The 12019-nt window shown below is 43.4% G+C and overlaps 1 protein-coding gene across 1 annotated transcript in view; it reads right to left on the bottom strand.

Moving 5' to 3' along the window:
• Mak (male germ cell associated kinase) overlaps window positions 1-12019 on the bottom strand; it is a 39187-nt gene that overhangs the window by 7138 nt on the left and 20030 nt on the right. Inside the window, exons 8-10 of the mRNA XM_028763101.1 lie at window positions 8897-9066; window positions 6583-6731; window positions 1456-1587 (exon numbers count right to left, since the gene is read on the bottom strand). Of these exons, the coding sequence (XP_028618934.1) occupies window positions 1456-1587; window positions 6583-6731; window positions 8897-9066 (451 nt within the window). The remainder of the gene's footprint in view (window positions 1-1455; window positions 1588-6582; window positions 6732-8896; window positions 9067-12019) is intronic.

Genomic DNA, 12019 nt, shown 5'->3' with positions numbered 1-12019 from the left:
CTTGTGGTCCCTTCAATGTATTTGGCAAATGTCTTGAATTGTGAATTTCTTCCATAATTGATAAAATCTCATGTACCTACTTTTGGAATGTGTGGGCAACAAGAATTCCCAGCCATAGTTACTCATACATGGTTCAAGAATAAACTCCCTCTTACTACGTTTGAAATAAGTGTTGGGTTTTATATGAACATCCAGGATATTGATGTGGTGTTAGAGTGCTTACTGGATTGCTCATGTGCCGTAACTGCCACCATCAAACTTGTCCAACCCAGTACTCACATTTTTAATAACTCAATGCTTCACACAGTTCCCAGGTGAAATCTAAAATTTTCATCATCATCATCATAGATGTTATAAAACTAATTTATCTCTCTTTTAAATGGAATCTGAATGTCATAATGAGTCAGAGTCTGTCAGTGTGGATGAAGAGCACATGGGCTAGCACCTTTCCACAGGTGAACGTTTCACACTCACCCCGACCCCTAAATCACACTTTAGCTTCCAAATTTTATCCAAATAGAACTTAAGGCTTAAAACTATATACCTACCATGAAAAATTGTGTATATTGGAAAAAATGTAGATTTCTGTAGTGCGGTTTCCAATATTACTCAATTATAATGATTTGTTGTGAATAATGAATAAAAAGGATAACTATTATACATTTTGATTACTAGGCACGGAAGGTATGTATTGTTGGGAGTAGAGGCTAATAGGGTGATGAGTTGTCTATGTGCCGGCAAGTGAGTGTTTGGCACAGGAGTTTCTGAGACTCAGCTAGAGAGCTCTCATCTTGACTTTCATTTGTGTAGATAGAAGCCTGGGGAAACCTTGTTGATGTGACTACTTTGCTGAGAACCATTTTGTTACTATTCTCTGCGCTCCAGATTTATGGACCACACATATGTAGTAATTTATGACAACCCTTTTAAATTCACTGTCAGTAAACAGTTCAGTGATATCCTCTTTTAATCTTCTAAATGCTAAAAACTGGAAACGCCTTGACTTTGTGGTGTGAGGTAACACAGTCTCTACATGTACTAGCCCAGGCTGGCCTCAAATGCTTGGTCTTTCCAGCAGACACCTAGGTTTTGCAAGGAGTAGCTCCTCAGTCCTGAGGGTTACCTCCTTTCTCAACATATCCAACCGTCCCTTTGACTGACACCTCGGGCAAGTTTATGTTTGGGGTCAACTTAGTGAATGAGAAGTCCTTTCTGTTTGGGAGGTGGGAAATCTGAAGGTAGGTTTGCTCAGAAGGCAGAGCCACGTAGGATGGGTCCTGGTGGCAGGTGAGAGGCTTACAAACTGTAAATATCCATGCTCAAGAGTTTTTCGGATAATTTTTGTGTGATCTGTGTCTCCCCTAGTGCCATACAGATCTCCGCTGGATGACATGCCTGTGGTATATTTACAACCAGACATCAGACATCGATAGGTAGGTGACTCAAATCTGTTACCTGCATTACTCCTCTTGAAAGAAAGGTCCGCCCCAATGGATCCCAGTGACTTAGGAAAGAGCTGATTATTCCAAGAGTGTGAATTTATATCCTTGCCTCCAGCTACCAAAGATACGTTCTTGGGGTTCACACCTGAGAAAAACAAAGCAGTAGAGTGTGAATGTCAGCCCGAGGGAAGATGTATGTTTCCACGAAGCCTGGACATCCTGTGGACAGGAGGCTGGTGATAAGTGTAAGTTAATCTGTAGCCAATGTTTGCTCCTTTTTAGTGAACTCCAACAAGATTCTGAGCTCTCAGCACAAACCTGGAATCCTGACAGTACACACTTCATCTCCTGTAATACAAACAGCAATAGACCCTTGACCCTCCTGCGAAACAGCTCATTAAAAAGAGAGAGAAAGAAAAAATAAATGAGGAAGAACTTTTTTTTCCATCAAAACCATGATGGGTCCATGTCCCTCACCTACAGGGCAGACTGTTGGTGAACAGCTGGCATACCAGGGAAGAAAGGTGTGACCTAAAGACATAGCAAAAGCCTACAGCTCATTACCACCTGGGGCTGGAAAGGTGCTGAAGATGTGGGGAGGAGAGTGGCTTTAGTAACATTATACAAAGTCTGAAATGTCAGTTCCATCACCGGCTTCAGTGTTAGTGGTCAAAGGGAGCTTTTCTACTTGCTGCTGTGAAAGGTTTGAACACATCCTGAGTGTGTTTGCGACTGGCTACTCAGCTCTGAGTGGCACCTACGAAAAAAGCCAGCTGCGGTGGTGTGCACCTGTAACCCCAGCACCACAAGGTGGCTCTAGGAAGGTTCCAGAGCCTTGTTAGCTAGACAGTCTCACCAACTTGTGAGCTCAGGTTCAGCATCTCCAAAAGTAAGCTGGATGAGTGGGTGGATGGATGGATGAGTGGGTGGGCCTCTGGGTTCCACATGTGCATACGCAAGCACATGCACCTGCATACACATGGACATACACTATACATACAAAAGAAAATGTGAGTAGGAGAGATTGGGAATCTACACTATAGTCCATATAGTGTTCCTAATTGTTGTTCAATAAAAAATGGCTTATTAATATTCTAATTATTTTGTTAATGCAGCCATGGCAATAATCTTAAATAGGTTTTTTTTTTTGGTCTTAAAAATTTCTATTTATAAAGGCAGGCATAGTGGCACATGCCTTTAACCTTTCCAGAACTCAGGAGGCACAGGCAGGTGAATCCCTGTGAGTTTGGGGCTAGCTTGGTCTACAGAGCAAGTTCCAGGACAGCTAGGGCTAGAGGGAGAAACCAAAAAGAAACACACACACAAACAAACAACCCAAACCAAACCAAAGCAACCTTTTATATACTTAAATATTTGAACAAAAAAATGGCACTCCGATAAAACTGCATTTTACAGCCTGTAGGATGCCTTGAATCATTTAGAAGTTTACTCTAGATTTCAGGAAAAAAACCCATGTTTTTGTTTGTTTGTTTTCCTTTTATTTTTGGTATTATAATGAAAATATATAAATATTACATATAATTATATATATTTTTAGAATATAATGGGATGGTTTCCCCTTCCTTTTTCTGTCTTCAAATCCTCCAATATTCCCTTCCTTAGTCTTTCAAATTTATGACCTCTTTCTTGTTAATTGTTGCATGCATATATGTACGTGTATACATATGTGTGTTCCACTCCATCAGTCTGCATATTGTTACTCATACGTATGTTTGCGGAGCTGACTATTTGGTATGGGATAACCAGTTGGCGTACCTTTCCCCGAGGAAGGCTATTTCTCCCCTCTCAACACTCCTCAGTCACCTGTAGTTCTTTGGTAGAGGCCGCAAAGTCTTCCATTTGACCCCCTAACCCACTTCTGGCATATCTGTTGATGTCTTTGCTCAGCTCATGTTTAGGCAACTATGCTGGTGAGACTTTATGGCTATAGCTTCTGACATCACTAGAAGACAAGGTCTCTGGGCCTCTGGCTCTTACAGTCTTTCCACCCCTCTCCCGAAACGTCCCCTGAATTTTAGGTGTGGGAGTTGTGTTGTAGATGTATCCATTCGAATGGAGATCCACAACTGTGAATTTTGATTGGTTGTGGTTTTTCTGTAATGGTCTCTGTCTATTGCAAAGAGACGTTTTCTTGACAAGGGTACACTTACCTGAGGGTATAAGGTCAAGCACGTAGAGTGTAATTAGAGATAATGGTGGTTTAGAAAAGTGGTGGCTTTAGGTTCTCCTCCATGACTTCATTAGCTCTGGGCAGGTATTTTTCTTAAAGTGAATGCATCCACTATTGAAGGTAACTATTTTAATTCAAGTTCCTAAGATAAAGATTCTAGGAAACAGGTACATCCTAGAATTGTAAATTATGAGTGGATGAGCCTTGATTGGACACTACATGCCAACTAGGAAGAGGCAGACATACAGTTTGATATACTAATGATACATTGCTCCATGATCTCTTGCTTCAGTGATGTTTTAAGATGTCAATTAGCAAACACTGACTGTGCATATACCATGTGCCAGGCAGTGCGTGAGGAAGGGTGGAGAACCTGACAGACTAGTTCTGTTCTTTTGGCTCTTACAGTAGAGGATGACACTTATAATTCACTGGATAATGAGTCGTGCCAAACTGCTTAGAAAAATTTGGTCTGGAGAAGGTCAATAACAGAAGGAACGCAGTCTTTCTCTTAAAAAAGCAATTTGGGGCCAGAGAGATGGCTCAGTGGGTAAAGGTGCTTGCCAAGTAAATCTGGAGATCTGAATTTGATCTCGGTGATCTCCACAGTGGAAGGATAGAACCCACAAGGACACGCAGACACACTCTTAAAATCACACTAGTGAGAAAACCATTTTTAAGTTAGTCAAATCATGATCACAACCAGGTTTGGTGGTGTGCTCCTGGGTGACATCAGTGTCAGCCGAGGACCTAAAGAGGGAGCTAAGAGGTGCACAGCACAGACACAGCAAGAACAGAGTGGCAGGGAGCAGGTTCTGTGGCCATTTGTTAAAATGGATCAAAAGGGGCTAGCTCGGGGAATTTCAAAGGGCAGCAAGGACGATGAGTGAGTGCTCAGTGCGGGGGAGAGAGGTTCCACTGAGCAGGATTTGTAAAGTGCTGTGGAACAAGTCCTTCTGATGTCCAGCAGTGGTGACACTGGCTCCTGAAGTGAGTCCTGGTTTTAGGGTGAGACCAGAAGGCACCACCGAGAGACTGAGAAATTGTTAGTGTTTTCACTACATCTTTATCTGTAGCTGATACCTAGCAGTAATTAAGTACCTAAGGCTTATAGGGTGAGAGGTCAGATGGCCTCAGTCCCATTATGAGCAATAGACAGAACCTCAAGGCCTGACTGCTAGTGCATACTCTGATCTGTGGCAGGTCCCGTCAACAACACTTGCATCTCTTTCCTTGAAGGCCATTGCTACAGATCTATCAATCCTCGTATGATGTCCGGCTTTCTTGGCAACCATATGGTATCTATATGACCCCTATAATCCTGAGGGTTAATCTAAGACTTTTCATGTAATTGGCTCTAGGTTTAAAAAGTAGGTTCTCCATGTACTATTCTTTCTTAGTCTTAAGATACCCAATTATAAGAACAATTATGGAAGCTGGGTGTAACACGCCTTTAAACCCAGTGCTTAGGAGGCAGAGGCAGTTGGATCTCTGAGTTTGTGGCTGGATTGGTCTACAGATGGAGTTTCAGGACTGTCAGGGGCTACATGGAGAAATTCTGCTTAAAAAATAAACAAACAAACAAACAAACAAAAATTTGAGTCAAAGTAAGCACCAACAATGGCTTTCTCTTGTATTCATTGTCTGCTAACTCAGAGTTACTGGTTCATAACAGAGAATCAATAACTGTTTGTCCAAATGCTTCAACTTAACCCAGCCTCATCCAGATTGAGGGAAGATCTTCAGGACAGAGTCAAGCCTGCTCCAGGCTCAGGTTGAGTTATAAACAATTCTTTTGCTATTTCAAGTCCAGTTTTCAGACCTCCTTTACAGCTGTACTACCTGTGTGAAGTGCCCTGTGGCGTCTGTTAGGTCTTTCTTCTCAAAAAGGAAATGAGAGGCGTGGTCTAACAGCTTGACATAGATCCTTAAAAGCCATATTGGGAAGTGGATGCATGGAGATGGGGGTGCGCTGAGCCACCAAGCCTTTGCCAGTGACTTATGGTGAGCCACTTCTACCACCAGAGGGCAGGAGCCCTTCTATACATGACACAAAATGAAATACTGGTTTGCTAAACTTCAGTCATTCAAATGCTCTTTACACTCTTTTCAACAGTATTCCCTGTGGGTCTGTGTTCAGTAACACCTGTTACCTCCATGCTCTTGCTGTCAGCCTGGGATGCTCTTAGTTCAGTTCCAAGCTTTACAAAGCTGCTGGTACCTAAAGAATCCCATGTGCTCCTTTCTACAGCAGAAACCTCAACGCTTCCTTTCAGCTCCTCTCACTTCCTGAAGGACTTCATCCCCACCCCACCCCTCCTCTCTCAAATAATCAGTGTCTACATCTGCAAGGGATCACTTCCACCTACATGCAAACCCACTAATTCCTCTCATTCTGTATCTTCACCTAGGCTTACCTACCAGCAAGGCCCACTGTCCGCCACATCTGCACTGTACCTACTTCTATCTCTGCTGCCTCTACTCTGGACACATGCAATAACACCGTGACCAGCCTCTTTGCCTATCTAAGTCTCTAGCCTGTTCTTTCCAGCATCCAGAAGACGCTTGTAAATAAATACATACAGTATGCCATTTAGGAAACAATATATTCTTTAAATTTGCACTTGTAATAGGGTGCCTAGTTGCTTTAATAAAATTGAGTTCTTAATAAATGCACATCTTTGGCCAGGCTTTAGGGAAGCAGAATGATGATCATTATGACAACAGGGACAGCTGCTAAGGTCCTGGAACTCTGTTTTCTCCTTCCCCAGTGCCATCTTTTTATAGATACCAAGGCCCTTTACTCTGCCCTAGCAATACTCTGGTTAGCAGCAAACATTTGTTGTCTTGAACCAGGGTATCAAATGGCTCAGGTTGGCCTGGAATTCCCAGTTCTCCCACTGCCATTTTCTGAGTACTGGGATTAAAGGGTAAATTTTCTTTACTTACCTGGAAGGTATCTTGATTGTTTCAAATAGTACTGCTTAGCCGTTGAAGCACTTGTCAAGTTTGTATCAGATTTTAAGGGAACAGATGCATGTAAATTCCTGTTTTCCCCCTTCAAGTAGTTGGAGACTGGGAGTCCTGACTCTGGCAACCTTGGAGGTCAACACAAAGCACCAATCATTGCATGAAAATCATTCCTCCCCCTCCCCATCTCCTTCAGTTATTCAAATGAGCTGATGTAAAACCACGAGTCCTTTTGTTGTTGAGATTGCTAAATGATAATGCCCACCACATCTCTTCCAGCACAGGGAGTCATTTCTGACACTAGACAGGTTGTGGCAGAACCTCTAGAGGAGTTTATGAGTGTGTAATCCAATTCGCCTCTTCTGGATTTACTACAGCCATGGAGTCATAATGCTGGAGGACCACATAGCAGTCATAGCTGTCTCTACCTGCTACTAAAGTCATTTCTATCCTTAGACAGCCTGAGTTGGGCAGGACTTGGGCTGTGCACTCTCGGGGAGCTCTTGATACAGGCAGCACTGTTTTACTGGGGATGGGTCACCATTTCTGGCTTCTTGCCCTTCCTCTTATTGAGCTGTAGTTTTACTACTTACGGAAAATCTACTCAGGCCCTGTCATCCATCTACCTCTCTCTCAGAGGACTGAACCAGGCTCTTGGACATACACGACAAACACTCTACACTGAGCCACACCTCCAGCTTCTTTTTCATTTGGAGAAAAGATGCCCCTTAAGTTGCCCAGGTTGGCACTGAACTTGTGGTCCTTATCCTCCGAAGTAGCTAGAATTACATTGTGTGCTACACGTGTGCTACATTGAGACTGTGTGTGCGTGTGTGTGTGTTGTTATTGTAGCTGTTATTACTTTAGGATGTGACTCTTTGAGCTCACGATGTAGGTAAGTGGACTTAAAGTCCTGACCTCTGATCCCCTTGTCCCATTTCCCAAGTGCTGGAATTACAGGCAAGTGTCATCTGGTTTTTCTTTTGTTTGGTTGTTTTTCTTGTTTTGTTTTATTGTTGTTATTGTTTTGGTCTGATTTTGTGGGGTGGGTTTTCAGTTGTTTTGTTTTGTTTTTGAGACCAGATATCAACTGTATAATCCAGGCTGGCTTTAAACTTTTGTTTCTTTTTTCCTCAGACTCCAAATTAGCTGGGACTATAGGTGTCAGCAATATGTTTTATAGGTTTGCTCCTTAAAGGAAGGATGTGTAAGGAGCTCCAACAGAGCCTCTTTAGGTTCCTATGACAGGGTTCTCACTTCCACCATGTTTAGTACCTCAGAATTATATCCAAGGACCATACAAGACCTAGCATGGTCGAGTAGTATGGCTCCTGCCTAATGGGATTGAATGAGGTTCTTCCTAAGGTCAAGTGTCATAGGGAAGATAATGTATTCGACTAGCTTGGGAGCTAGAGACTGAGAGTCATCCACCCATGTGTACCCTTGACAGTCTCCATGTGACTTCAGAGGGAGTGGCCTACCCCTGTGTGTTCTTGATAGATTTTTTTTTTTAATGTGTCATCAGGTATACAATCTGTAAAGGAAAGATGTCTGCATTACGCAATGCAAGTGTTTTCCAGACTTGTGACATGGCTGTCCTTCTTACTCTTCTTCTGTTTCAGGGAGAAAAGTACTTGAAAGCATGTTCTCAAGATGTTAAACAAGATTCAGCCCATCCTATTCAGAGCAGTCAGAGTGGTGGGCTAATGATGGCCCGACTCCTGAGAACAAGGAGCTGCTGGATACTGAACTTCCAGGACAGGTTTCTAAAATGACTTTCAAATGTGTTAATAGGCAGCAATCTAATAATGAACTCTTGATGCCATCAGAGAAAACCACGGGCTTTGTATATGGTCCTCGGCATTCCACAAGCAGGAGTGTGAACTTTAGACAGGAATGGTGACGATCACAATTCACCGCAGTGTGCTGGGTGTGGCTGGCGTGTACTGTGGTCCCAGCCACTCAAGGAGACACAGAGGGAGGACTACTCCAGTCTACAAGTTTGAGACCTGCCTGGGCAACATAGCTAGATAATGCCTCAACAACAACAACACAACAACAACAACACAACAACAACACAACAACAGCAACACAACAACAACAAAACGTAAGAGCAATATAAAGACTGAATAAGTACTTTGCTCTACACACACCACTATTTTCTGGAGGTATTTATAAAGATATCTGGGTATTGTAGAAGAAAGGACTGATCTTTGTCATTGTATTTAATGGGTGAAGTACATACATTTAATGTGCAGTAAAATACATCTCCCTGGAGAATGTGCAAACTTACCGAAATGGAGACTCCTTCTTCTTCTTTTCCTTGAAGGCATCCATGCTCGCCTTCTTGGAGTGGGAGGCTCCCAAGTCATCCTCAGTGTCATCACAGCTGTCTCCAGACTTGAAGACCGTCTGACCCCATCGTCTCCGGGCTCCCTTATGGCCCAGTGTGCTGACTGGATTCTGTGGTGAAAAACAAAGTCAGCCACAAAGTCAGAGTCTTAAATTACCTAAGATTTCCTTGAGCAATTGCATCGGGCAGTAAGTTTTCAAGGGTCTTTCCTTTTACAGTCAGGTGTTACTGAATGTCAAGACATGCTCTGAGAAATGAAGCCACGGGTAACTGTCACTGGGTGGACATCATAGGACATACATACAAGAATCTACATGTTCTAGCCTACTAGTGCGGCTTTTCTTCATGGGCAACAGATGTGTTCCACATGCTACTATACTGGATACTGTTAACTGTAGAGGGATGATGGTTACCACTTGTGTATCTTAACATACACAAACACAGATGAGGTACTGTAAAGAGGTTGGGGATATAGGTTGGTGGTGGAGTACAGGGGCAGCATGCACAAGATCCAACCCAGCTACCCAGCACTTCCTCCCCCAACCCCATCCCCAAAGAGAAGAAAAGACAGGAAGAACTTGAAGCAGCTAGCTACCTCCACAGTCAAGAATAGAAAGAGAATAAATACATGCACACCTACAGGCTGCTCAGCTCCCATTCTCTATTTTAAATAATCTACAGGACCCAAATCCAAAGAATGGTACCATTCAGCACTGGGCTGGCTCTTTCTGCATCAATGAGAATACTGAAGATAATTCTCTATGGACATACAGAAGGCCTACTGGCTCTATGCAGTCCCTCACTGACACCTCCATCCCAGGTGATTCTAGATTGGGTCATACTGATAATTAAAACTAACCAGCACTGGGTACTTTCGGTCTGAGGTTCTAGGTTGGCCCCTCATAGATAGAATCTAGAAAACAGAGACTTGGCTGTGAGCCTTCCTGCCCTTCTCCTTAAATGGAAATCGCCTTACAGAGGACACTGAGGTTGGCATGTCCCTGTGTCTTTCATGCTTTCCTCTCTAAAATGCGTGCACCACCTTATAACCAATGCATAAAAGCCATTGTCCAGGGGCTGGCACTGGAAGACAGTGATACCCTGGTATCTTCACCTGCTTCCTGAAGAGGTGGAGCCAGAGGACAGGGCAGTCCTATTCCATGAGAAGGTCCCTATGCTCTGGGTTGACCACCATGGGCTTCCTGTTGGTGAGAAAATATCCTATTGCTTAAGCCAGAGTGGCCAGGCTTCTGTCATTACTGAATGTAATTCCAGGGGACACAAAAAGAGAAAAGGCGTCAATGACTTTAAAAAGTAGGGCCTCTGAGATGGCTGGCTGGGCTGAAAATCCTGACAACCTGAGTTCCATTCCAGGGACTGCAGGATGGAAAGAAAGCAAAGGTTCCTGTGGGATGTGGAAATGCCACATGAGTGCCCTTCCCCAAGAAATAATCACGTGTCCTAAAAATCTTAAGATTTAAGTCCAATTGTCATGGAATAGTGTCCCTATTAACAGGAATAAGGAACGAGGAAGAAGCCGAGGCTTAGGATAGACTGTGAGTTGCTTTCCTGTAAGCTGATAAGAAAGCGGTACGGGGGTATGAACTGAAATACACAAAAGCACTTCACAAAAAGGAATGGAGCTTGAAAGGAAGGCTGGCTGCGCTGTGGACTTGAGGATGCAGGAAGAATGGCCTAGGAGTGCACAGGACTACTGACACCTGGATGGGAATGACAGGAAAGGACACCTGCCAGCCTCTGTACCGTCGTATACTTTGTCAAGAGGAACGCTTTTGTGATCAAACAGAATTAAGTATGGGATGAATAAGAGCCAATACTCTGGGTGCACAGAGTTAACAGAAGATGGCATTCAGCTAAGTGTAGGCTTTCCTCGGCTGGACTGCCCTTTAGCGTGAAGCTGAATGCTGATCCCTGCTGAGCCTTGTCAGTGCATATGGAGTGGTCCTGCATGTTTGGGAAGACTGGAAGGGGCATAACAAGCAATGCCTTTGAAATACAAAGCAAATGTTGGCAGTCCACGTCAATACTTTGTCATAGAATGAGGGCAAAGTTTTGGGGAACTGGTGGGTCATACAAGCCACCATTTTTCATATATATGACTCCATGTGATGTGGTAGATAGTCCAGTCAAACCGGCGTCACAGGTTTCATGATGCCCCCAACAATGAAACAATCAGAGGCCAGTGGCAGTGGATCAGTGCATAGTTAATCATTTAATGAGTGATCAGCAGACCGATGTCAATCTAGAAGGTTCCAGCAGCTGTCCAAGAGCATCCTGCTTTTCTATTTATCATGAAGATACAGGGATAAAAATAGACAACTAAATAAATCCACAGATGACAGGACTGTCAGACCCAGGAGAGGAAAACTAGCATTCAAGAATAAGAAGTTTGCAAGGCAATGGGAGACCTTTAACTTTTTGAACCCTAGAGATGAAATAGGCAAGCTAAATTGTAGAATATACGATCTGCAGAAACATTTAGTAACAACACAGACTCAAGAAAATTTCATGGCTAGAACGCCCATATTCCCAGTTCTGGAATATGTTAGCTATATAAAGATGAGGGCTAGATATTAGGTACTATAACTTGGTGAATACATCCAGGAGCTGAACACAGCGTGCAGCTTCTTAATAAATATGGACAGTGTTCAGTAACTACGATTTTTTTCCTTTCTTAGTGTGCACCAGCATCCGATGGCCCTCTAAAGGGGGAAGAGGAGATGCAACGCTCAGTGGCAAGAGTGGCCCTTTGGTTTTGGAAGCCATTCATCCTGCTTTGCCCTCCCTGGTGTGTACTGTCTGTCACTTGTTCAGATAGTGTCATTCTGAGTGGCCAGCAGGATGAGGGGACTTAGTGGCCTGTCAGAACAAGTTACTTATGGAGCATATGATGGAGCTGGGGATGTTTCACCCAGAGAGGAGATGGTACAAGGGCAGTTTTCAAATACCTGTAGAGAACCACACCCTCTTTTATGTTACATGCCATAGAGACCACACCCTCCTGTTACATGCCATAGAGACCACACCCTCCTTTATGTTACA

This window comes from Grammomys surdaster, unplaced genomic scaffold (genome assembly GCF_004785775.1).
Source record: "Grammomys surdaster isolate TR1022 unplaced genomic scaffold, NIH_TR_1.0 137, whole genome shotgun sequence".
Classification (NCBI taxonomy): Eukaryota; Metazoa; Chordata; class Mammalia; order Rodentia; family Muridae; genus Grammomys; species Grammomys surdaster.
The sequence above is the reverse complement of the archived record's forward strand: the minus strand, read 5'-3'. Positions and strand labels throughout refer to the sequence as shown.